General features: G+C 60.5%; 3 protein-coding genes across 6 annotated transcripts; all 3 read left to right on the plus strand.

The window, feature by feature from the left end:
- LOC114001692 (pepsin B) lies at positions 1 to 4,701 on the plus strand. The gene is made up of 9 exons (XM_039382316.1): positions 1 to 56; positions 335 to 494; positions 894 to 1,011; positions 1,647 to 1,765; positions 2,076 to 2,275; positions 2,616 to 2,738; positions 2,952 to 3,096; positions 3,771 to 3,869; positions 4,108 to 4,701. Exons 1-9 carry the CDS (start codon positions 1 to 3, stop codon positions 4,258 to 4,260), a joined length of 1,173 nt encoding a protein of 390 aa, XP_039238250.1. The 3' UTR covers positions 4,261 to 4,701.
- Positions 4,702 to 5,679: 978 nt separating this feature from the next.
- On the plus strand, positions 5,680 to 8,871 carry LOC114001641 (pepsin B-like). 2 transcript variants are annotated; one of them, XM_027746946.2, is made up of 9 exons: positions 5,680 to 5,735; positions 5,836 to 5,986; positions 6,447 to 6,564; positions 6,814 to 6,932; positions 7,432 to 7,631; positions 7,783 to 7,905; positions 7,984 to 8,128; positions 8,376 to 8,474; positions 8,673 to 8,871. In XM_027746946.2, the coding sequence occupies exons 1-9, from the start codon at positions 5,680 to 5,682 to the stop codon at positions 8,823 to 8,825; spliced, it is 1,164 nt and encodes a 387-aa protein (XP_027602747.2). In that variant the 3' UTR covers positions 8,826 to 8,871. The 2 variants fall into 2 exon arrangements, with proteins under 2 accessions (XP_027602747.2, XP_027602746.2); XM_027746945.2 differs by lacking the exon at positions 8,673 to 8,871 and having other exon boundaries at positions 7,984 to 8,386.
- Positions 8,872 to 9,735: 864 nt separating this feature from the next.
- TFEB (transcription factor EB) lies at positions 9,736 to 23,703 on the plus strand. 3 transcript variants are annotated; one of them, XM_027747016.2, is made up of 9 exons: positions 9,736 to 9,979; positions 18,981 to 19,220; positions 19,298 to 19,552; positions 19,640 to 19,720; positions 20,367 to 20,487; positions 20,667 to 20,723; positions 21,129 to 21,204; positions 21,361 to 21,508; positions 21,836 to 23,703. In XM_027747016.2, exons 2-9 carry the CDS (start codon positions 19,026 to 19,028, stop codon positions 22,274 to 22,276), a joined length of 1,374 nt encoding a protein of 457 aa, XP_027602817.1. In that variant the 5' UTR covers positions 9,736 to 9,979; positions 18,981 to 19,025; the 3' UTR covers positions 22,277 to 23,703. The 3 variants fall into 3 exon arrangements, with proteins under 3 accessions (XP_027602817.1, XP_039238246.1, XP_039238247.1); XM_039382312.1 differs by lacking the exon at positions 9,736 to 9,979 and adding an exon at positions 17,840 to 18,726; XM_039382313.1 differs by lacking the exon at positions 9,736 to 9,979 and having other exon boundaries at positions 18,753 to 19,220.
- Positions 23,704 to 24,523: the final 820 nt, after the last annotated feature.

Genomic DNA, 24,523 nt, shown 5'->3' on the forward strand with positions numbered 1-24,523 from the left:
ATGAAGGGGCTCGTCCTGGCCCTGGCGTGTCTCCAGCTCGCAGAGGGGGTGGTGAGGTGGGTGTCCTGTGGCAGGAGGAGCGGGAGAGGGCGGAGAACAGAGCCCGGCTGCAGCCCTGACCTGCAGGGCACCCGGCCGGGAGCGGCTCCAGCCTCCAGCATCGCCACACTGTGATCCCAGCCCAGGCTGCATCTCTCCCTGGAGGGCATCCCCGGGCACCTGGAGGGCTCCTGTTGTGGCAGGGTTTGACTGAGTCCAGAGAACTGAGCATTTGAAAATGCCCAAATCTTCTCCTGATTTCCTGCCGTGTTTTGTTGGGTTTTTTCCTCCCTCTGTGCAGAATCAATCTGAAGAAAGGCGAGTCCATACGGGAGAAGATGAGGGCAGCTGGAGTGCTGGATGACTACCTGAAGAAAATTAAGTATGATCCAGTTAAGAAATACAGCTCCAAAAAGGGCTACGTTGTGAACCAGCCGATAACCAACCACCTGGATGTGAGTACCCCAGGCTCCCCTCTCGCTGCCTCTCTGCACACCCCATTCCCCTTTCCCTCCCCCTTCCCAGCTGCTGGAGTGATCTGGTCACCCCAGAGCCTCCAGGAGTGAGAAACTGCTTTTCTCCCACTCTTCTAAGCTTCTGGTTTAGACTTCAGGGAAGTTTTTCCCCAGTCACAAAAACCTTTCTGTATGTAACAAAAACACAGCAATTATTTCATATTTCATTTCTGGGGAGAAAAAGCAGGATGAGAGCTCAGTCTGCTCCTGGCTGGTTGGTTATGGGCAAGAGTGAGCCTGGCATTCCTCACCTCCCTGCAAGGCAGTGGGATGCCAGGTGAGAGCCTGCTCTGTTCCTGACCCTGTGGCCAATGCAGGTGCCCCCTCTCTTCTCTGCAGTCCTCCTACTTCGGGGAGATCAGCATCGGGACCCCTCCCCAAAAGTTCTTGGTGCTCTTTGACACCGGCTCCTCCAACTTTTGGGTGCCCTCCATCGACTGCAAGAGTCCAGCCTGCTGTGAGTACCCCTGGTGTGCTGGGAGTTGAGCTACTACTACTGCCTGTAGTAGCAGTTAATAGTAGCTACTACCCTGGGGCACTGCATAGCCCAGTTGTGTCAGGGACAACACAGTGCCAGACCAGAAATGATCCCAGGATTCTGATCTGGGATAGCTGCTCCCTGGTGCTGGTTGATGCCTTCCCTGGGAAGCACAGAGCCCTCTGCCTGGCTAACGAAGGTGGACAAATCCCTACGGCCATCCCAGAAATCTCAGTGGTGGTGCCTGACCTTCCGTAGCCGGGCAGAGGGAAGAGCAAAGCCAGGACTAGTGGAGCTGATGTCCTGCTCCCAGCACAGCTCACCCCATGGAACACTCTGCCAGTGGGAGAGCGACGGGGATTTCACTGCCAATGGCTTTGCTGGGTGGCTGCTGTGGTTGTGATCCCTGGAGAGGGATCCAGGCAAAACTGGGATGCAAACCCTGCCTGAGAGAGTCCCACAAGGCAGAGGAACAGCCTGTTCTGCCCTTCAGGACTTGCTCCCTGCCGGGGAAGCTGCTTTCCCGGGCGTTGTCCCAACGGAGTGACTGGCAGTGAAATCCCACCGCAGCCAGACGAGCACATGCCCAGGATTTCCCCTCCTCTCTCTCCCAGTCAATCACGCCAAGTTCAAGCCCAGTGAGTCCAACACCTTCACCCCCAATGGCCGGTCCCTCACCGTGACCTACGGCAGCGGCTCCGTCACCGTCGTGCTGGGCTCCGACACACTCAGGGTGAGGGACCCCGGCCTTGTCCTGTCCCAGCTGGGTGTCCCGATGGAAGGAGCCCCAGGACAGCCCAAGAGCAGATTTTATGTAGCCAACACTTGGGCAAAGTGTGGGTGCAAAGTGGTTATTGCCACCCTCAGTCACCCAGCTGGGCTTCGACTGTGTTTTAACCCAATTCCTGCTGATTTTCCCTGCTGCCTGGTGCTGTTCTCACCAGCTGTTAATCTGCAGTGCTCTTGGGCTTCCAGAGCACCATCCACCCCTCCCAAGGCTGCTCAGGTTTGCCTTGCTGACCTGGCCTCCCCTTCCCCTCCAGATCCAGAACATCACCGTCACAAACCAGGATTTCGGGCTCAGCCAGGAAGAGCCAACCCAGCCTTTCTACTTTGCCGATTTTGACGGAATCCTGGGAATGGCCTTCCCCTCCCTGGCAGTGGGAGGGATGCCCACGGCCGTGCAGGGAATGCTGCAGCAGGACCAGCTCGCCGAGCCCATCTTCAGCTTCTACTTCTCACGGTAAAAACCCGCCGGGACGCTCGGCACTGTGTCCCCCACACTGTGTCCCCTACACTGTGTCCCCTGCACTGTGTCCCCTGCACTGTGTCCCCCACACTGTGTCCCCCGCACTGTGTCCCCCACACTGTGTCCCCCACACTGTGTCCCCCACACTGTGTCCCCTGCACTGTGTCCCCCGCACTGTGTCCCCCGCACTGTGTCCCCCGCACTGTGTCCCCTGCACTGTGTCCCCTGCCTGTCCCCAGGAGTGTTCCTTCTGGGTTTATCCCTCTCTAGCCCATGTACATCACACTGAGCTCTGTACATCCTGATCTCTGCTGCTGTGTCTCTGATTTTGCAGCCAACCCACCTACCAGTACGGGGGAGAGCTGGTTCTCGGGGGGATCGACCCTCGGCTCTTCCACGGGGCCATCACGTGGGCACCGGTGACCCAGGAGCTCTACTGGCAGGTCACAGTTGAGGAGTGAGTGGTGTTTGTGCCTCTGGGCATCATCCCCTGGGCAGCTCATGGAAGGAGGGGGCACAGCTGTCCCCCAGGTGCAGCTGCACTCTCCAGCAGGCACAGGCTCCAGGCTGGATGCATTTCAGAGCACCCCAGAGTGACAGATCAAGCCAAGGCATGTTTAGGTGCCTGCGGGTGCCTCAAGCGATGTCATTCCCACTGTTCTCCTCCCAGGTTTGCTGTTGGGCAGTCAGTGACAGGCTGCTGCAGCCAGGGCTGCCAGGCCATCGTGGACACGGGGACGTTCCTCCTGACTGTGCCCCAGGAGTACATCGAGAGCATCCTCCAGGCCCTGGGTGCCCAGGAGACCAGCTATGGAGTGAGTGCAGGCATTCTGGGGAGGGTGTGGAGCAGTGGGAGCCTTGCATGGGAGTCAGAGCTGTGGGCTCAACCAGGTCCCACAAAACCTATGTGGCACCTGCAGAACATGGTACTGCAGGTGTGTCAGGGGGGATGAAGTCACATCCTTCCCTGAAGTCTTTTCAGGCTGGGAAAGTTGGGGCTATTCAGCCTGGAGAACAGAAGGTTGTGTGGAGACCTCACAGCCTCTTCCCTTCAGTATCTGAAAGGACTTCAAGGAAGCAAGAAAGGGACTCTGCATCAGGAACTGTAGTGACAGGACAAGGGGAAATTGGTTCAAACTGAAAGAGAATATGTTTAGGTGGGATATTAGGAAGAATTTGTTCCCTGAGAGGTTGTAAGACACTGGCACAAGTTTCCCAGAGAAGGTGTGGCTGCCTCATCCCTGAAAGTGTTCAGGGTCAGGCTGGATGGAGTTTGGAGCAACCTGGGCTAGGGGAAGGTGTCCCTGCCCGTGGCAGGGGGTGGAACTGGATGAACTTTAACGTCTCTTCCAACCCAAACTACTCTGTGATTCCATGATGTGGCACTGCCATGGGATGAAGTTTGTGTCCCCCTGGCATATGAGGGTATCTCTCCCCTCACTGTGGGTGCTGTCCCACCCACTATCTCCTCTTCTCCCTCTCTCCACAGTATGCAGTGGACTGCGAGGAGATCGAGAACATGCCCCCCATCACCTTCACCATCAGTGGTGCTCAGCTCCCGCTCTACCCCTCCTCCTACGTCCTGAACGTGCGTACCAGCTGAGGGGCTCCTCCTGCTGAGTCCCAGAGGGCCTGGGGAGGACCCGGAGCTCCTTGGCCAGCAGTGATGTCCCTGGAGCTCCTTGGCCAGCAGTGATGTCCCTGGAGCTCCTTGGCCAGCAGTGATGTCCCTGGAGCTCCTTGGCCAGCAGTGATGTTCTCCCTCCCTGCAGTGCAGCTGGAGGGTGCCGGTGCCTGTTTGACTCCCTGTTGTTCCCCTCTTACAGACCAATGGCTACTGCACCCTTGGGATCGAGGTCACCTACCTGCCCTCCCAGGACACGCAGCCGCTCTGGATCCTGGGTGACGTCTTCCTCAAGGAGTATTACACCATCTTTGACACAGCTTACAGCCGGGTCGGCTTCGCCCGCTCGGCGTAGAGCAGTGGGGCAGCACCACCCGTCCCCTCTCCTGGCCCAGCACTGCCCGAGTGCCACGGCATTCCCAGGGACCTCTAATGTTCCTTTACTTGCCCACATGACTCCCCATCCCTCGGGATTCCCGTGTGAGGGTCTCCTCACGGTGTCTCCTGTAACAAATAAACCACAACATCCCAAATCACCTCTGACCTCCCGGGTTTGTTGAGCGATGGCCGAGCACAAACTGATGGGTTACAGGTCTCAGACTCCCTTTCTCCAGCAAGGTAAGTGCTGTGACAAACTCCAGGGCTGAGGACAAAGCCACAGGGCTGGTCAGTCCCCACCTCCAACCCTCATCCTGGGCACCGGGAAAACTCATGTGGGAAGCCCCTGACCTTCCTTGCAGCTGGAAAAGGTTTACCAAAGTCCTGTGCTTTAAGTCCAAGTTGGAATGTGAGGTGAGTCATGACACCCAAATGACCCCTAACCCCTGAAGCAGGGCTATTCACTCAGGTAAAACTGCACCAGAACTGTGGTGTGGCCGAAGGGGATGGGAAACCCCTTGGGCGGGGGAGGTTGGGTAACCCTGCTCCTTCCTGGGATCCAGACTCGTTTTGTAGGAGCTCTTTCTCGTTATCAGATGTATTCACAGCTCTGTCATTTAACGGGGGAAGGACACAAACTGCTCTGTGCTTTGTGTCAAAATATTGACACAGGCTGAGTGCAGGGAGAGGAGATTAAGTGGGCGCGGGCAGCAGGGAAGGGCTTCCCTCCTCCCCATGGACTGGGAGGTTTCTGGTGGAAATGGGGCAGTGGCAGGAGGGGACAGGTGAGGGCCGACCACATCCCTGCTGATCTTTGCTCTTCCCTTTGCTCCCTGCAGGGTCTGTCCAAGCTGAGGCAGATCCATCAGGATGTGATGGAGGAGGAAAGATGCTGAGGGGTTTCCTGAGCTGCTGCAGGCTTCAAACATCATTCCATGACTTGGATGGGAATGGGGGCCCCTGTCAGCAGGGACTGGGGCTCTGCAGGCACCTGCAGCAGGGGACAGCAGGGCTGCTCCTGGCCATCCCTGGAATGCCAGCAGCAGGAATTTCCATCTGCTATGAGGGGTGTGTTTTGCCTTTGTTTTCTGGAAAGATCGAGCCGGTGCTGAGGGCAAGAGAAAAGACTTGAGCTTGTTAATAACCACAGGATTTTGCTTTTTATCAGGTGCCACTTACTTGGTCTCAGAGGCAGTGGCCAACCTCTGGGTGCCCCAGCAGCCTGGCCAGGAGGGCAATCAGGGCGGCTGCCGTGATTAACAGCCCGCGGGCGTTGGTGGAGGGTGGGAGCAGCGATAGGGCAAAGGGGTGTCTGGAGCAGGAGCTGGGCACGGCTCTGGCTAAATACACCCTGCCTGGCACAGGAGCTGCCACGGAGCCACCGGCACCAGGGACCATGTGGGGGCTGGCGCTGGCCCTGCTCTGCCTCCCGCTCGGGGAGGGGACGCTCAGGTGGGTCCTGGGCAGGGGGGTGAGGGGCAGGGTCTCAGCACGGGGGGGGGCACAAAGGGATGGGGCCACTCGGGATCTCGCTGCCTCCTGCATCCCACAGGATCCCCCTGAGGAGGGGCAGGTCCATCCGGGAGGTGATGAGAGAGAAGGGGCTGCCAGAGGGTTTCCTGAACAACCTCAGAGGGGACCCGGGGAGGAAATACCAGCTCAGTGGTGCTGTGGCTTATGAACCTCTCATGAACTACCTGGATGTAAGTGCTAAAGCTTTTCCTGCCTCCTCTGAGCCACCCTCGGGTGTTTTTTGGGATGCCCTCCTGCTTTCCTGGCTGGCTGGGGGAAGCTCTGCAGTGGGGGCTTGGCTCCCTCCCCACTCCCCACCGAGGGGCTGTGCTGGGTGCAGGCAGGGGTTTTGCTGGGGTTTAGCCTGGCTCCAAGGGCTGGGTGATGCTGGGAGAGGAGGGCAGGAGGCACCAGTTCCTGAACTGGAACAGGGAAATGCCTTCTCAGGAAAAGCAGAGTTGATGGTTCTAGGGCAGAGCTACTGCTCCTGGCCTTGCTCCTCTGTGTCAAAGGCAAATCACTGTCCCACAAGGACCACGAGCCTTTCCTATGGCCCCACAGCAGTTTGGGTGTCTAGCAGGGGACACAGGGCTGAAAAATCATTGGAAAAACCAGGCAGAAACAGAAATCCACTCCCACTCTTGCTCACAGACCTTCTACTTTGGGGAGGTCAGCATCGGGACCCCTCCCCAGAATTTCCTGGTGATCTTCGACACCGGCTCTTCCAACCTGTGGGTTCCCTCCACCTACTGCCAGAGTCCAGCCTGTGGTGAGCACCCCTGGGGGACACAGCTGTGCCAAGGGGGCTGGAACCCCCCTCCTCAGTGCTCCCTGGAGCTGTGACAGGGAAACAGTGAGAGCTGGGGGGGTTTGGTGTCTGCTCCGCTCGGTGACACCGCGGGGCTGGGTTTGGACGGTCCCTTCCCTGCAAAGCCTCGTGCTGGGGCCCCTGTGGGGACAGGGGTGCTGAGGTGAGGGCAGGATGTGACCTGGGGGCTGTGACCTTCTCTCTGTGCAGAGGATCACACCAGGTTCAACCACAGCCTGTCGTCCACCTTCCTGGGCACCGACGTGACCTACACCCTGAGATACGGGTTCGGGGACCTGTCGGTGGTGCTGGGATATGACACGGTGACAGTAAGTGACTCCTGACCTGTTGGTGTGTGGCTGCATCAGGGTAAGAGGTGCCTGTGGTTACAATCAGTCTAATTTGCTTAAAAACTCGGGGAGTAGCTGAAAGTACCTTCTCATTCTGGGGGTTAGTTTAAGGTGTGTCAGCATGAATTTACTCCAACACTGGGATCTGCAAACAAACTCATCCCGAGTCCTCTGGGCTTTCCACCCCTGGTTTGGGATAAGGGATACCTTTGGCCACAAGAATTTGCTTTATATACATCTGAGCTTTGTCCTTACAGGACATAAGAGATGTGAAAATGTGATTTTAAATTCCTTTAAGAGGCCCTGGTTTTTAATTAATTTAAGAGGCAAAACCATTTAGTGAGTATTTTTATGAAATAATGAGTGATGAGACAAAGACTGTGAGTCAGGCTGCTCCCGACCCCATCGGCGATGGGGATGAGCTCAGCATCTCCCAGTGTAGATTTGCCTTTGTGACCAAACTTCCCTCTCCCTCTAGATCCAGAACATCATCATCAGGAACCAGGAGTTTGGCCTGAGCCTGTACGAGCCCAGCAGACCCTTTTACTACCTGGATTTTGATGGGATTTTGGGCATGGCTTACCCAGGCGTTGCCATCAGTGGTTTCAACACGCTGATGCAGAACATGCTGCAGCAGAACCAGCTCAGTGAACCCATCTTCAGCTTCTACTTCTCCCGGTGAGACCTCTGGCAGTGGGTCCCTCTTCCACGGGCGCAGCGTGGGTCCATCCTTTCCGGTATCCTCACCTTCTCCCCACTCACCTCTGTGCTCCAGCGCTTCCTGTGGATCATCCTACCTGATTTTGGGTCTCATTTTGTGTCTTTCCAGCAACCCAACATATAGTTACGGTGGGGAAGTCATCCTGGGGGGAGTTGACCCCCAGCTGTACTCCGGGGAGGTTTTATGGGCTCCTGTGGTCCAGGAATTGTACTGGAAGATCAGTATCGAGGAGTAAGTGCTGCCCCACAGCTCAGGGAGGGTCTTGGAGCGGGGCAGCCTTTTCTGATGCCTTTCCTGCTGGTTCTCCAGGTTCTCCATTGGGTATTCAGTCACCAGCTGGTGCAGCCAAGGCTGTCACGGCATTGTGGACACTGGGACATTCCTGCTGACCATCCCAGGGCAGTTCATGCCAGCCCTGCTGCAGGCGCTGGGCGCAGAGGAGAGCGACTACGGGGTAGGTGGGCAGGAGGCACCGGGTGATGCTGAGGGACAAGGACACACCCGGGAGCAAAACATCTCACCTGGAACAGCCCTGCAGTGCTGTGAAACGGAAATAATTCTTCCAAACGTGACAAGTGTGGGGCAGCACAAACCTGGCACCATCAGAGCTGTGCTGACCCTTAAGGAGTGTGGTCACCGGCATAAGGCCAGTGCCAGCCCGGGGGTCCTGACCCCTCTGCCCCTCTTTGCCTCTCTTGCAGTTCCTCGTTGACTGCAGCAGTGTCCCAAACATGCCCACCCTCTACTTTGCCATCAGTGGGGCCTGGTTGTCGCTGCCTCCCACTGTCTATGTCCTAGAGGTAGGTGGGATTTGACCATTCCCAACAGGTCTTTGCCATCCCAGGGCAGTTCTGCTCGGGAGAAAATCTGAGTTTCTTCTCAGGCACAGAGGCCTCCAGCACCCGATTCCATGGTGCTTTTGCTGCCTGTCAGGGATCCTGTTCCCAGCCAGAGCAGCTCCTCACTGGAGCTGAAATTTGCTCTTTTTCCCCCAACAGAACGATGGCATCTGCACCGTGGGGGTCGAGAGCACTTATGTGCCCTCTGCCAGTGGCCAGCCCCTCTGGATCCTCGGCAACCTCTTCCTCAGGCAGTATTACTCCATCTTTGACATGGCCAACAACAGAGTTGGCTTTGCCCTGGCAACTTAGGGATGCTGAGCATCACCCATGGCAGAATTTGTCCCTGGAACACCTTCTCCTCCTTTGGATCTGTGCGGGGTGATAAGTAGTGAATAAAGGGCTGCAAATCCAGCTGCCTCGTGTCTCCTCTGGCTGCAGCTGAGCAGGGGCTGGCACAGCTTTTCTTTTTTCAGGCACTTCCTGATGTGCTCGGAGACTTTGGATTGCAGCAATGACAAACTGGGGTTGTTTTTTTTTTTTAATGGGACCCGGATGCCTGCTGGGGCTGGCTGGGAAAACTGGGATGAGTGGGAGAATTTCAGGCTGCACCATGTGCTCAGCTCGAGAGACTCCAGGGCTGAGCTGCTGTGGTGGCTGGAGGCTTCAGGAACCAGTTTGGAGCAGGACGTGCAGAACAAGGAGCTGCGTGTGAACAGCTCCGGGTTCCTTCGGTTTGGGGGAATTGCCCACGTGTATTTGCAAATAAATTAGGGATTTAAAAGCGTCATGCAAGGGCGCTCATGATCCTTGTGCGAGGGGTTGCACAATCCTGGTGCGAGCAGCGACATGACCCCGGGGCTGCGCGGTCCCCGTGCCAGGGGATGCACGATACTCGTGCAAGGAACTGCACGATGCTGGTGCAAAGGGCTGCACGGCGCGGGCACAGCCCTGCCTTCACCCCGCTCCGGGGGTGGAAAACCCTATTTTTGGGGAGGAAAAAAAAAACAAACCCAAAACATTTTTAGGGAGGAGCCCTCCCATTCCGGGGAGGAAATCACCACCAACCCCGAACTGCCGCGGCGGCCCGGGCGGGGACTACAAGTCCCGGCAGGCGCGGGCGGCCCGGCCCCGGTGCGAACTGCAGCTCCCGGCGTGCCCGGGGCCGGCGGAGCGAGCGAGGGCAGCGGGGCGGGCGGAACGGGCCGCGCCGGGCCGGGCGGGCGCTGCTGCCCTCCCTCGGCACGGGGCCGAGCCGGGCCGGGCTGGGCTGAGCTCAACCGGGCCGAGCGCAGCCGGGCTGAGCCGGGCTGAGCCCGACTCCGCCGAACCGAGCCGGAGGGCCGAACCGAGCGGAGCCGAACCGAGCCGAGCTGAGCTGAGCCGAGCTGAGCTGAGCCGAGCCGAACCGAACCGGGCTGAGCGCAGCCGAACCACTTCGTTGCCTTCTCCGTCCTCCCCCCCGGGTGAGTGCAGGGGTGCGGGGTCCCGGGTGGTCCCGGGTGGTCCCGGGGAGGGGGTCGCTCGGCTGGGAGCCCACCTTGGTGCGGGGGTGTGGGGGGTGTTCGGGTGCCCCCCTTCTCCCCCCCGCCCCGCTCCTGCCCCATCCCGGCGCGCTTTGAACTCGTAGTTTCTTTTTTCCCCCTGTTTCGCGGTAAATAACACCGCCCCCCCCGCGCTCCCCGCGCCCCCGGCAGCGGCCCCCGCGCACGGGAGGCTCCAGCCCGGCCGGGGCCGCGGCTGCTCCCGGCGCTGCCGGGAGGGCTCGGGGGTCTCCGGCAGCTTGGCCGGGTGCCCCCTCCGACAGAATGAGGGTCCCGGGGGGCTGCGAGACCACCGGCAGCCCGAGGGGACCTGCCCCGGTCGCCTTTCCCGGCGGGACCACCCCCCGCACCCGGCACCCCACGCGTGGGGAAACCGAGGCACGGATGCTCCAGGACACCCGGGGTTCGCTGGGGGGGGGGGCCGTGCACCCCTCCACCCCCCCGGGTCAGGGCGCAAAAATCCCCCCGGTTTCGGGGACCGAGAGTGGGACCCGCCCTGTGAGTGTCCCCCCCCAAGCCCTGCTGCTTTTGGGGTCTGCAAAGGCTGGGAGGAGTGGGGGGTACCCCGTGTCACGCGGCTTTTAGGGGGTCACCAAGAAGACACCCCTCCCCGGGGAGTTTAGGGGGCATAGGAGGGGCTGCCCCGAACCTACGGCCGCCGATTAATGATATTCATGAATTAATTGCGAGGCAGGAAGGATTACGCCAGCCCCCCGTGTCCTCTGGAGCTTCAGCGAGTCAGATGATGGGGAAATTTCCTTAAAAAAAAAACCAAACCAACCAAACAGAACGACAGAGAAAATCTGGTGGTTATTGTGCTCTTCTAAGATAAATAAATAAGCCGGTGCGAGTCCGGGGAAAGCAGGGCCCGTTTCCAGGAATCCCGGTGCTCCTGCGCATTCCCGGCCCTTGGGGCACGGGGGAGTTTGTGTTTTTTATATAACAGGGAGTCCGGCAGCAGCGGAGAGGGGGACCGGCGGGGTATTTTTTCTTTCCCCCCCTCCTCTGTACTTCCCTGCCATGTTTGCTTGGCTTCATGCACGGCTGCTCTGGCCGGAGCAGGGAATGGGGCTGGTTCCTCCCGGCTGCGGGTGCCGAGCCTGCCCTTACCTGCCGCCGGGGGATCCGGCAGGGAAAACCGTGCTGGGACCGGTGGGAATTGGGGATTGGGCGGCCGGAGTCGGGAAACCGCCGGATTTGGGCTATCGGGGTGGGTGTGGTGGCGGGTCACAGCAGCACGTGCTGACCCCGCCGGGCCTGGAGGGGAGCCGGGTGTTTTCCGAGGGATGCTGGGTTTGCTTCCTGAGGGATTCTGGGTTTGCTTCCCGAGGGATGCTGGCCGCGTGTGTTTTCCATGGGATGCCGGCCTGGCCGCCCGCCCTTATCAGTAGGAAACCGCTCCGGGGTGGAGCTGGAGCTGGCTGCGGCGGGGCGATCCAGCATCCGGGTGTTTGGGATGGAGCTGTGATTCCAGCCAGCTCTTTTATTGCTTTTTCCACGCTCCGTGGCGCCGAGTTTATGGCACGTGTGTTCCTGGTCCCCCCTGCCCCGGCACCGCCTGTGCCGAGGTGAGGGTGCCCCGGTTGCCGGATTTTGGCAGTGCCGTGGGGAACGGGAAGAGCCCCGTGGGACAAAATGATGAATCATCGGAGCAGGGGGGACATTCCCAGGGCCGAGGGTGGGGTGGCTGGAGCAGCACAACCCCACAGGGAAAAAACAGCCCTGCAGGGAAACGGGGCTGGGGAGGCCATGCCGGGGGCGTCCCCCTAAAAAGCCACAAGTGCTGAGGGTAGAAACACCCTCGTGGGTCTTCCCACAACATGGGGTGCGGGAGGGGGGAGCTGGAGGCTTAATGTGATGGCACAGCAGGGATCTCATCCCTGGAGTGCTGTTTCTCCTTTCCTGAGGTGCAGACAGCTGATGGGGAGGGACGGAGCTGGCACATCCCTGTCACCTCTGTGCTCCATCCCTGGGGACAGCTGGAGTTTGTGGGTGGGTTTTTGGGGGCACCTTGAGCTGCACTTGCCCAAAGGGAGCCATTTTGTAACTCCCCTGCATGGGGTTATCCCTCTTCCCACACAAAGAGGAAGTGGCATCACCTCCATGAGCCAGGATGGCACCACTTGGGCCCTTCTGAGCCGCTGTGTGGGCCCAGGGCAGAGGTGGATGGGATGCAGCGATTCCCGGGGCGAGCCGTGGGGTTCGTCACTGGAGGGCTGAAAGGGAAGGTCCCTTCCTGAGCACACAGGAAGCACCTGCTCATCTTTTCATTCCCCCACTGGTACGTACGTGAGGAGCCCCAGTGGTTCCCCCCAGTTCAGTCCAAGGTCGTGCCCCTCCACCTGGGGCTTGGCTTTCGGTCGGAGCAGGTTTTCCATGTGGATTCCCATGCACGGGGTCCCATGCCATGGTCAGCCCAGGAATCCGGGAAGCTGAGCCCTGTGCTCCAGGATGAGGTCCGTGTCCTTCTCCTCACCTTCCAGGAAGACCCATGAGTTGGCTGGAGGTGAAGGCAATGCTTTGCTGAGGAAACAGGGAGTGGGGGATTCTCCCTTCCTGGAGGCACGGGGGTGGTTTGGGAGGTGGTTTGGGGAGGTAGGTTCTCCAGGGCTGGAGGAGGAGCATGGGATGAGCACTGTGGGATGCCCAAGGGATTTACAGTGGGTAGTGGGTGGGTTGTCCTAGATGGGCTCACCCGGGGAAGGTTCAAGGTCTTTCAGTGCCACATCCCCACGGTCCTACAGCCTTTCCAAGGAGGTTGTGCCACGTTAAAGTCTCTTCTAAGAATTGCTCCTGGGGTTTTGTCACCTTTCCTACAAGCGCATTCAGCTCCAAACAAACTCCCCACGCCCTGCGCTCTGCTTAAATCCCCTCTAGTTAAATGGGTGCAACTTTCTTTCCGGATAAACCTGAAATGCCCAGCGTGGGGACGGGCAGGGGAGTTTTGGGAGCCTCAGGGACCAGCAAGGGCAGCAGTGCTGGCTCTTTGCCAGGCTGTGTCCTCGGGATTTTGGTGGAATCGCGTTGGGTAGGGAATTTTGAGGATGAAATGAAGAGGGGGCTGCAGCCACCCGGCACACAGGGAGCTTTTCCCTGCTCCTGGATCGCACACCCCAGGGGAGGAGGGAGCTGGTGCCAGCAGGCTTGGCTACAGCTCCTGCCTTATCTGCAGCAGGGTGGGTGCCACGCTCAGCCCCGGCCCTGCGGCTCCTCGGGGAATGCTCCAGGCTCGGGGCAGGCGAAGGGCTCGCCTGGAGAAATCCCAGCCTGGTGGGAAGAACCTCCGGGCTCCTCCGTGGTCCAACCGGCACAGCGTGTGCCGGGGAGGCGGCAGCGCCCGTGGCCAGGGCCCGACCCGGCTGCAGCAGCACCGTGCCAGGGCAGGGGCTGGATTGGCAGCGGGGGCTCCCCAGAGGCCAGTTTGACCTTCACGGAGCAGGAAAGCGCCAGGCTGAGCCGGGGGGAAGGAGGGAAGAGCAGGAGCCTCTCCTCAGTGGGTAAGCGGCGGTGGCCGGGCGCTCCCCGGGCACGGGGGTGCTGTGGGGTGGGATGGCAGCAGGATGAGCCCTGGGGAGGTTTGGGAGGGCAAGTCATGGGCTGTCTCCAACTTGTTTATTCTTGGGGAATGGGAACAGCTGTGTCTCCCATGGCTGGGGCTGCCGGGCACGGTCCGGTTACATGAGCTCTGCCTCCGCCGAGCCTCTGGGCCGGGCCTCGGGGGCTGGACACGGCGTATTTATAAATATTACCTCCTTCCAGCAGCACGGGGCTCGCAGGGAGGGAGGGAGGAGGGATGGAGGCGGCGCTAGGAGTGCCTCTGGCACTGGGGGGGGCACGGGGTGGCCACTGTCACCTTGCACCTTGTGCTCGTGGCAAGTGGCACAGTGAACTTGGGGCACGTGGAGCTCAAGGGCTGCTTTGGCTGAGCACCCCAACTCGCCAGGATGGTTTCTAGGATTTTGGGATGTGTGGTGGCTCTAAATCCCAGCGCTGTGGTGGATTATCTGCCCTGCTGGATCCAAGCTGGGGGCCGGGATGTGCTGTCCTGCCAGTTCCCCTTATTGCTCATTTATGCGGTTATTTAAAAAAGCCAACACCCAAATTGCCTGGAGTCACCCCAAATTGGGGCAGGACGGGGTTTGCTTTGGGGCCCCACTCCTGGGTGTCTCCTTTGCTGAGGTGAGCAGGACGTGGAGCGGGATTGAGAGTGGGATGTGGAGCCTTTCTGTCCCCACCAGCCCCTCCAAGGTCACCCCGCTCCCCTCCTGCCTCCCCTGAAGGCGGGCGTGATATGGGGCTGATTAATCACCGAGCCCGGGGTGGTGAAGCTGCCGCTGGCTCAGCCCCGTCCTCCTGCCTCTTCACACTTTTATTTTTGATTGCTGCTGTTGGGGGGGCAGGAGGGGGGCCAGGGGCTGCCGACAGGGGCTGTGAATTCCCCGGGTGGTCATTTGGACAGTGATGTTTCAATCAGGGCTCCTGCTCTGCTCCAGCCGCTCTGTGGGAAGGGGTTTTGCTCCGGTTTGGAGGCAGGAACTGGCCCCACCGTGGTGGGGTCCCAGGGGTCCCCCTGCCTCTCCCAGCCCTGGACCTGGCCCATGGGTGCCAGTCTCCATCTGCTGTGTCTAACTGGTGTGTTGGTCTTCGTGCCATCCCTCAGCTGTGCCACGCTGGGCAGAGGGGCTTTTTGGGGTGAAAAAGAAGCTTTTTGGGGTGAAGAAGAAACACTGGAGCAAGGCTGTGTATTATTAACCCCATAACTGCTGCCACTCACAGGTGGGCTCTCGTGGACATACCTTGGCACCACCAGAACCAGGGGGCTTTTTATGGACCCCATTTATTGAGCCCTGGGAGTGACACTGTGACAAGGGACGCTCAGCCCTGTCTGATACCCAGGGTTTCTCTCCACTGGGTCCCTGCCACCTCCCCGGTGGGTCAGGCACTCTGGGGAGCCCTGTAGCTGGGGTTGTGCTGCCTTGCAGCCCGGTGTTAATGTTTTTCCTGCGCCGGATCCCTGGGCCGCTTCCAGGCGCGGTGTTTAGCGCAGGGCAGGGAAAACATTTGGCCTCTGACCCGAGGCCTGTTAACAGCGTCGCGGGCCACGTTTCTGAGATGCCGCGGCTAAAAACGGTGCCGGTGACTCAGTCCCTCGCTGGTGCTGTCAACTGACCCCGGCCGGTCTTTGCCAAGTCCCTCCGCCCGCTCCTTCTCCCTTTCAGGGCTGCGTGACCCCCGGGCGGGGAAGGAGCCTCCGGGCAGGGCTGGAGTGGCCGTGCCCATCCACCTGCCCGACACATCTCCTGCCCGCTGGGTGGGTGATGGGGAGGGCGCTGTTGCTCTCTGGGGTTGGAAATGGGGCTTTGCCCCTGCTTTCCCACCTCCCCATCCTCACCCCAGAGGGACATAGGCTGGGTGAGACCTCTGGAGCTTCTGGTGTAGACTCGGGCATGGCTAATGTTGGTGCTGGATCAGGGTCTCCAAGGATGGAGGTTGCCTTCCTTACTGCCAGACTTCCCTCCCTGTGGGGAGGAATCCCGTCCTAACACTGCAGGGCAGACCCTGTCCTGCTGCCCCTTCCTGGGGCTGCTCACCCTCCTTATTCTGATGGAGGTGGCCTGATTACTCACTCCTGTGCTGCAGTGAGAAAAACAAGCAGGTTTGGAGGTTTTTTGCAACTTCCCCCCCTGCACCCCGCGTGGCTGCTGCCACGTTAAAACCAGGGGCCTGAAAATGAGGAACACAGAGCACGGAGGAGTCCTGACCTGCTGGCCCTGGCACTGGAGGGTCCCCCAGCCCAGGTAACCCCTGCCCTGTCGTCCCCCTTCCCACACAGTGGGGTGGCAGCAGAGCCCATCCCCGGGCCGTGGGCACCTGTGGGGTGGCTTTGTGGATGCCCAGTGGGGTGGCAGCTCAGTGACGTTGGAGCGGATGCTCCTTGATCTGGAGCAAACACCACTGGGCTTGTGGCTACCTGGACCCAGCCAGCTGTGCCTGCCTGGGCTGGGTTACCCCCGGGCTCCCTCACTTGCCACCCTCGTGTCTCTCCCCACCCCCCTGGCATTTGAAAACAAAAAACGAGGAAGGAAGGAAGGGAAGGCTCAGCCGGCACCCGCTGCCAGTAGCGAGAAGCGAAGCTGTTTTCACTTCTTTCTTCTCTCTTTCCTTTTTGCTGCCCCTCAGTTACCAGCCCGGAGCGGGGGTGGGTGGGCGGATGGCCCTGGCCCCCCTCCTTCCCCGGGGGTCCCACTCCCGCCTGGAGCTGCCGATTGATTTTTCCGCTCATAAAACGGCCGCGATCGACCGGGAAATAAACACAGGCGGGCGCGGGGCTGGGCAGCGGCGCCGCCTGCACCGAGTTTGGGGGTTCTCAGCCGAGTGGGGCACCGCTCCCTCCGTTCAGAGGGGTGGGCAGTTGTGTGGCATTTGCAGGGGGGGCACCGCGGGTGCCACCTCCCCATGGCCACCCTGGGGGGGGTAACCTGATCCCTGCACTCTGCAGGGGCTAAATCTGGAAACTGCCTCAGGGCAGCTTTGATTTCTGACCCACGCCTGGGCAGGAGCCCCCGGGGGTGCTCTGGGGCCTGGGCGCGTGGCTCCAGGTGTTGTGTCCCCTCAGGTGTCTCTGGGTGCCCCCGGCTCCTCTGGGCAGCGGGTCTGTCGCCAGCCTGGCCCCTCACGTTGCGGAGCAGCAGCCGATGGAGCTCCAGCACGTCCGGCGGTTGCTGAGCAGCCGACCCCGTGCCACTGGCTGTCACTGCAGGGATGAGGGACAGCTCGGGGCTCTGTGAAGTCCTGAAGGGGATTAGGGAGGGTTGGGGCAGCTCTGGGTGCCACTGGGGATCCTCCGGCTGGAGCCACCCCCGAGTGCCATCCTGGCATGTTGGGTTCTTGATGAAATAACACCCCCCAGAGGGAAAGCAAGAAAGGTCCAGAAATAACCACGCTGCTAAGTAGCAGCAGAGATGTTTGGAAGGGAGATGCGTTCCCTGGCAGTGGGTCTGGCGGGTGGTGATGGAACACGGCTGGAGCCTGGACAGCCCTGTGTTCTGTGTCCCCCCCAGAGAGGAAAAGAGGAGTTGGGGTGTGGAGAGAGATCGTGACCTTTTTCCTCCTCCCTCCAGCTTCCCATCCCTCAGCCCCTCTTCTGCCTCTCCATCCCCCCTTCCTGTTGCTCAATCACCCACCCTGGGCCTCCCGCTGTCCTGCCTCCCTGTGAACCAGGATGAACCCTTGCTGGGCTCTCCTCCCAGTAGAGACCAGTCTGGGGCTCCCACTGGTGCAGGGACGGCTCTGGCTCAGTGGGAGAACCACAGGGCACCTTCCCAGGAATAACAGGTATCCTGGATGGAGCTGCCATCCCATGTGCTCTATGTCTGTGCCCCTGGATGGTGGGATGTGTCTCCAGGGTGGGATGTGTCCCCCAGGGTGGGGTGCCTGCACAGTGACAGCCGGGTCCCCATCCTGTCCCGCCAGGGCTGACTCAGAGCGAAAGCAGAAGCTGCTCCGTGTTTCGGGGGGTGGGGGGGAAGCCAAGCAGAACCAAGGGGGTTATTTTAAACCTGACCTAATTTCCCCCCTCTCATTATCAGGCCTGGCTCTGGCCACCCTTCCCCATCCTCATCCTGGGAGAGAGGGGATGCTTTTGATGCCCCCTACCCCTATTTTCTCTAAGGGGGTCTCACAGCCAGACGGGGCAGTGGGATGGGGGCCAGTGGGGGTGAGTGGGTGCTGTGTTGTGGGTGGCTACACCCTGGCACCCTTCACGTGACACCCTCTGCGGGCTGTCCCTGGTGTCACTGGGGTCTTTTCCATGGACCTCTGCTGTTTCCCATCTCAAACAGCCCCCTGTCCCCTCCTCTAAGGCCATTTGCAACATCAGCCTTAATGAAGCTCCAGTGGATAACTGTCCTAGGCTCTCGGCTCCCATCCCCCTTCGGACGGGCCACCATGGCTAATTAATTCCCTTCCCCTTGCCGGTCAATAGCTGCTCTTGAGCTGTGTAATCGTATTGCTGTCCGTGCTGCCTTGATTTAATTTCCCCCCAGGACAGCGCGTGGCACCGCGTCCCAGGACCAGTGTTTTGTGTCTGCCCTGGCCCCTCAGTCTGCCATCACACCTTGTATTTAAATAGCAAAGCCCCCCGGATTTGTCTGGTGATGCCCCCGGGTGTTCTGTTCCCCTGGCAGCTTTGCTTCGGGTCCTGTGCTCTGCTTCCCTCCCACCCCGCAGACGCAGATCCGGACCCCCCATCCTGTGCGGCACCTCCCGCATCCCGGCCCCGCGTGGGAAAGGCGCCCGTGGAAAGCTGCCGCGGTGGGTCGGCTCGGGCAGCTCCCCGTGCCCCGGCATCCTCTCGCCCTCCGCGGGCGCCGTCCCCTTTGTACGGGGGAACAAGGGCCGGTCTGTGCGGGGCGGGGGCCTCGCCCGCTCCCCCCGCCCCCGCGCTCGCGTGCGGGCCCCGCACAGAGCCCGCCTTGTTCATCCCACCCCGGAGCGCGGCTGTGGGACAGCCTGGGCTGGGGTTAAACCTGCCTCCGGCTCCTGGCACCCGCCGGCCTTTTCTTCCTGCTCTTGCCTTGCTTTCTCTTTCCCTTTCGCTCCCTGGCTCTGGGTTTTCCCGTCGTTCCGGTGTTTGGGAAGTTGGCGGCTCAAAGCGCTCTCCAGCCGCGGTATGTGAGTCCACGCTCACCGGGCACGGGGTCCTGGCTGCTCCCTGTCCCCCTCGGGGTCCCTGGCTGTCCCTGGGGACAGCGGTGGTGTGGTGGGAGGCTGCAGCAGGAGGACAGACCCATCCAGCTGGCGTCGGGGCGTCCGTCCCGGATCAGGGCCGGTGCGGGTTCTCCGGGGTGTCTGCTCCCTCCCTGGGGCTCAGTTTGCCTCCTGCACAATAGGCTGCTGGTGACGTGCCGTGTCCCCCTGTCAGGGTGAGCTCCGTGCCCGGTGGGTGCCCGCGTGTCCCCCCAGCACCATGGCGTCGCGCATCGGGCTGCGCATGGAGCTGATGAAGCAGCAGGCGCAGCAGGAAGCGGAGCGGGAGCGGGTGCAGCAGCAGATGATGATGAACTACATGCAGCAGCAGAGGATGCCCGTGGCCTCCACCCCGGCCATCAACACCCCCGTTCACTTCCAGTCCCCGCCACCAGTGCCCGGAGAGGTCCTCAAGGTACCGTGCTGGGGGTGTCCCCCCTGCCCAGCCATGGGGGAGCCCGCGGGGGTCCCTCACGGTTCGTCTCCTCGCAGGTCCAGTCCTACCTGGAAAACCCCACCACGTACCACCTGCAGAAGTCACGGGACAAGAAGGTTCAGGCTTATCTCTCTGAAACCTACGGGAACAAGTTCGCTGCCCACGTCAGCCCCGCCAGCCACTCTCCCAAGCCGCCCCCCGCCGCGTCCCCCGGCGTCCGGCCCGGCCACGTCCTGTCCTCCTCGGCGGGCAACAGCGCTCCCAACAGCCCCATGGCCATGCTCAACATCGGCTCCAACCCCGAGCGGGAGGTGAGGGGGTGTCACCGCGCAGCTGGGGGGGCACAGGGTGCTGGCAGGGGCAGGGAAGCCCATTGGCACCTGTGCTTTCCCTTTCAGTTCGATGAGGTCATCGATGACATCATGCGCCTGGATGACGTTCTGGGCTACATGAACCCCGAAGTCCACATGCCCAACACGGTAAGTGGGGGGTGATAGGAACGGGTCAGACCCGGGGCTGAGGGAGGGAGGGGGTTCTGGGGGCCCCACAGCCCTGTGCTTGCCAGGGACAGAGGTGGCACAGAGGGGACATTCCTCCACATGTAGGGTGCCAGCCCAAGCCAGCCCCATCCTTGCAGGCAGCAATGTCTCCCTTTTTCCAAGAGAGCCAGTTCTCCAGCTTCTTTCCCTCTAATGACAGTTGGGAATCCTTTTAAAAAGTCAGAGAGGCGGGAGAGGGGCGTGGGGAGGGACCCAGTGTCCACTGCAGCATGGGGGGATGTGAGTGCTGGGAGTAGTTTCCCAGCAAGAAGCTCCCTCAGAGCCTCCCCGTCTCCTGGGTCAGATCCTTATGGCAGCTTGTGCCTCCCAGTGGGATTCATCCTGTCGAGCCCTTCTCGGATGTGATTCATCTGCCCTATTTTAGATGTTGGCCGTGGGAGGGGATCAGCTGTGCCCTTTGAAGTCCTGTTTTCTTTGCTGCTCTGATTATTGCTGCTTTAAGGGCCATGGGAAGACAATTCCACCTGCCTGGGCTACGCACTCCCATCCCAGAGGCCGAGGGGCTGGGCTTGATCCCGATCCCCGTCCTGGATGGAGCCAACCCACCTGTCCCTCTGCTTTTCAGCTGCCCATGTCCAGCAGTCACATGAATGTCTATAGTGGGGACCCCCAGGTGACAGCCTCGCTCGTCGGTGTCACCAGCAGCTCCTGCCCTGCTGACCTCACCCAGAAGAGGGAACTCACAGGTACGTCCCCAGAGCTGGGGTGGTGACAGCGAGTGCCAAAACTGGCCGGGGCTGCTCTGTCCCCATGGGCAGGGAGGGTGGCTCTGGGGAGTCCTGGGGGGCTCTGATGCCAGCCTGGGATGCTGGTGGGGTGAGGCACAGCCTTGTCCCCTCTGGGTGACGTTGTGGGTCTCCTGCAGATGCCGAGAGCCGAGCCCTGGCCAAGGAGCGCCAGAAGAAAGACAATCACAACCTGAGTGAGTTCAGTGCTGGCTCTCCCTGTCCTGACCCCAGAGCCCTTTCTCCATCACTCTTCATCCTCATTCCTCCTTTCTCTGAGCTGTCTCCCTTCCCATCCTACCTCACTGTCAGGAGAGACCCCCAGACCCTGCATGGCTCCCTCTTTCCTGACTCTCCAAAATGCAGTGCAGGAAACACCCCGTTGTCCTTCTGGGGGAAGGTCAGACCTGCTGGGCCATGGCTGGTGTTTGGCTCCAGAGGTTTCTCATCCCGAGCCCCCCAGCTCCAGAGGCACTGGGGCACAGTGGTGGCTCCCACCCCCATGAGCTGGGAGCAGCAGCGTGGCTGGGGGGGGTGTGGGATGTGGAGCCTCCCCTGCTCCTGCTGCCCCCTCATTTCCATGCCTCTCTTCTCACCTGCAGTTGAGAGACGGCGAAGGTTCAACATCAACGACCGCATCAAAGAGCTGGGGATGCTGATCCCCAAGGCCAACGACCTGTATGTACCCGTGGCTCCTGCAGGGGGGGATGACTGTGGGTCCTGGGGGCTTGCTCAGCACACGGGGGTACCTGCAGAGGGGCTTTCGGTGCAGCAGGGGTGAGGGGACACATTGCTGGCACACAGGCCCATCTCTTTTTCCACCCTGGATGGCAGGGATGTGCGCTGGAACAAAGGGACAATCCTGAAGGCGTCTGTGGACTACATCAAGAGGATGCAGAAGGACTTGCAGAGGTCACGAGACCTGGAGAATCACTCGCGGCGCCTGGAGATGACGAACAAGCAGCTGCTGCTCCGCATCCAGGTGAGTTTCCCTGCACTCCTCCCTTCCTCTGCTCAGCTCCAGCCCCATGAGCAGCTCACTCCTGCCCTGCTAAGGGGACAGGCAGGGGCTCTCATCCCTCTTCTGGCTGGTAAGTCCTCAGGAACAAAGTCTCGGACAAACTTGATGTCTGAGGCTCAGGTCGCTGCACCCTGTTGAGTTTGGCATGGGTCACCCATTTTCCATCTTCCACCTCTCCCAGGGGCTCCTTCTCTGTGGGCTCAGTCCCTCTGTCCCTGCCACCTCCATAAATGTCCGTGTGTCCCCGTGTGTGACATCCCACCAAAGCCCTGCTGTGTCCCGTTGCAGGAGCTGGAGATGCAGGCACGTGTCCATGGGCTGCCCACCTCCTCGCCCTCGGGCGTCAACGTGGCCGAGCTGGCTCAGCAGGTGGTCAAGCAGGAGGCCAGCGGGGACGAGGGGACGCTGGAGCCACTGCTGCCACCCCCGGACCCCGAATCGCAGCCGCAGCCGGCGCTGCCCCCGCCGCCCCAGTCTCCCTTCCACCAGCTGGACTTTACCCACAGCCTGAGCTTCGACGACGGCTCCCAGGGCTTCCCGGACAGCCTGGAGCCTGGACACAGCGCTTCCTTCCCATCCCTATCCAAGAAGGAGCTGGACTTGATGCTGATGCAGGACACGATGCTGCCCCTGGCCTCTGACCCCTTGTTCTCGGCCATGTCCCCGGAGGCCTCCAAGGCCAGCAGTCGCCGGAGCAGCTTCAGCATGGAGGACACAGACATGCTGTGATGAGGAGCTGCTGCGAGGACTGGCCCGTCAAGTTTGGGGTGTGAAGTCACAGGACACGCCTGGCAGGAGGAGCCCGTCCTGCCACGCACTTGAATCTCCCCAGGAGTACCTTTCTCTATGCAACGGGGGCTCGGGTCGTGCCCGCCGGGTGCCACCGTGTCTTTCTCAGCTTGTTTTTGCCAGGGGCCTGGACCTTCCTGGCTTGCCGTGGCATTGGCCTGACTGCAGATTCCACGGCCTGGGAGCGTGGTGTCGGCTGCTTTGCCTTTCAGCGAAACCCTCCCGGCCCGACCCCCTTCCCCAGGGTGCCTCTGGGAGCCCCCAGCCCCTGGGAGCAGAGGGACGATGCTCCGAGCTTTGTGTCTGGCTTTGCTGCCTCCTCGCCCCGCTCCGGGAGCCCCCGTTCCCAAGGAGTCTGTCCAGTGTGGTGTCCGAGCCCCCGATGCCTCACGGTGCCACATCCCTTGCGGTTCCTCCTTCCTCCGAGCCACCTCTTGGGGTCACAGGGCTGGGGGCAGATCAGGGGCTTCAATTAGTTGGAGCACATTAATTAACGTGGCACCGGGGTGTTGTCTGAGTGAGATGGGCCTGAGGCTACAACTTCAGGTGGGTGTTGAAGGCATCCAGAACAGCTGGGATGGGGTGTTGGATGCTCCACCAACCCCCTGCTGTGACCCCACCTTGTGGGGGGACCCCAGCTCGGGGTTAGGCAGCACCCACCACCCCAGAACCTCGCTGGCCTCTGGACAAGGGCTGGACACGGTGTCAGGTGACCTCCAGCCTCCCTTGAGATGCCCCCAGAGAGGTGCCTCTGCCCTGTGACACGGAGCCCTGGCTCTTTGCTGGAAGCATAGAGGGGTTTCACACTGTTTTGGGGATACCTGTTGAAGGTCCTGCCCCATGTGGGCACAAAGGTCTGGGCTGTGACCAGGGAATGGTTTGTACCAGTTGCCAAACTGAGCTGCTGCTCTCTCTGCCTTGGACTCGGGGGGTTGTTTCTCTTCCAAGTGTCACCAGCTCGTTCCCCAGCCGGGATGGCTCCGTGCTGGGGATCTGCTTTGGGCTCTGCCTCTTCTGCCTTCCCAGCCTGGGAGGTGGCTGGCAGGGAGCTGGGAAGGGCAGGGGGACACTGTTCACAGGGAAAATACTGCATGGATTTATTCAGGGAGAGGAGGGAAGGCGGGGGAGAGGAGACCCCCTTGGCAACCATCACCCTCTGGGCCGTGGGTGCCCTCGGGGATGGGGCTCCCTGAGTGCCCCCCATCCTGGACCAGGGATGGGGGATGTGTGGGGTCAGGAAAGCCCAGCCAGGGTGGGACAAACATGCCCCATCGTGGCTGGGTTTGGAATTGGAAGTGGGGGACAGCCACAGTGCCCCCCTGGAGAGGTGCCTGTGGGGTGTGAGGGTGTGGGGAAGTGCAGAAGGAGGGGAGGAGAGGGGGAAGGAAGAGGGAGGAGGTGTTGGAGTGGCCCTGGAGCACTGGGACAGGGCAGGGGCCAGGAAGGAGGGTGCTGGCCGAGGGGCTCTTGGTTTGAGGAGCTGTTGGGTTTGGGGGTGTTCACAGGAGGCCTTGGCACCCTCTGTGTGCTGCCGTTAGTGCCTGTAAAGAGAATTATCCCCTGGCAGGGTGACAGCACCCGGCGCTGTGCTGGCTCCCTGGGGATGGGGGATCCCTGGATCTGTGGATCCCAGAGGGGCTGCGTGGCTGCCTCAGGGCAGGCCTATGAAATCCCGTAGGAAATTGGGATTGTGGTGGCTTTAGGGTGGTTCTGTTGGGCCCTCGGGCACCGACAGGACTCAACCAGAGCACGAGATGTGGCGTCTCCCCAGCCGTGAGTAAACAGTTGTGGATTATAATTATTATTATTTTTTTTTTAATCTTTTGGGGGTTTTGTTTGTTTTTCTCTTTTTTTTTTTTTTTTAATGCACTGTGCTCTGATTAAAAAATTTTACTACTGTTTTATAAATAAATGTATAAAAGAATGAACTGGAATGGAAGAAGAATCATTAAAATATATTTATTTACAACACCCTGGAGCATTGCAGTTTCTTCTTGTCCCAGGAGCTCACCTGTGTTTCCTACCTGTTGGGTGGCCTCTGGAGCAGGAGTGGGGGCTTTTCCCGCTGCTGGGGCTGGATTAGCATCACCCCTGGGAAAAATCTGCTTACAGAGTGTCCTGCTGAGCCCATGCCTGGCAAAACTCATCCCACGCCACATCTGCAGCCACGTGCCAGGTTCCCACTGC

The sequence above is a fragment of the Pipra filicauda genome, unplaced genomic scaffold (genome assembly GCF_003945595.2).
Source record: "Pipra filicauda isolate LSUMZ 115617 unplaced genomic scaffold, ASM394559v2 scaffold264_size1072897_pilon, whole genome shotgun sequence".
Classification (NCBI taxonomy): domain Eukaryota; kingdom Metazoa; phylum Chordata; class Aves; order Passeriformes; family Pipridae; genus Pipra; species Pipra filicauda.

Bases quoted from the DNA above. Each gene is read 5' to 3' on its own strand.
- TFEB (XM_039382312.1), top strand. From the start codon at position 18,214: ATGCCCCCGGGTGTTCTGTTCCCCTGGCAGCTTTGCTTCGGGTCCTGT. The intron at 19,553-19,639 runs GTGAGGGGGTGT...TTTCCCTTTCAG, and splicing joins GCTCCAACCCCGAGCGGGAG to TTCGATGAGGTCATCGATGA. The intron at 21,205-21,360 runs GTATGTACCCGT...CCTGGATGGCAG, and splicing joins ATCCCCAAGGCCAACGACCT to GGATGTGCGCTGGAACAAAG.
- LOC114001692 (XM_039382316.1), top strand. From the start codon at position 1: ATGAAGGGGCTCGTCCTGGCCCTGGCGTGTCTCCAGCTCGCAGAGGGG. The intron at 495-893 runs GTGAGTACCCCA...TCTTCTCTGCAG, and splicing joins CGATAACCAACCACCTGGAT to TCCTCCTACTTCGGGGAGAT. The intron at 3,870-4,107 runs GTGCGTACCAGC...CCCCTCTTACAG, and splicing joins CCTCCTCCTACGTCCTGAAC to ACCAATGGCTACTGCACCCT.
- LOC114001641 (XM_027746945.2), top strand. From the start codon at position 5,680: ATGTGGGGGCTGGCGCTGGCCCTGCTCTGCCTCCCGCTCGGGGAGGGG. The intron at 6,933-7,431 runs GTAAGTGACTCC...CTCTCCCTCTAG, and splicing joins TGGGATATGACACGGTGACA to ATCCAGAACATCATCATCAG. The intron at 7,632-7,782 runs GTGAGACCTCTG...GTGTCTTTCCAG, and splicing joins TTCAGCTTCTACTTCTCCCG to CAACCCAACATATAGTTACG.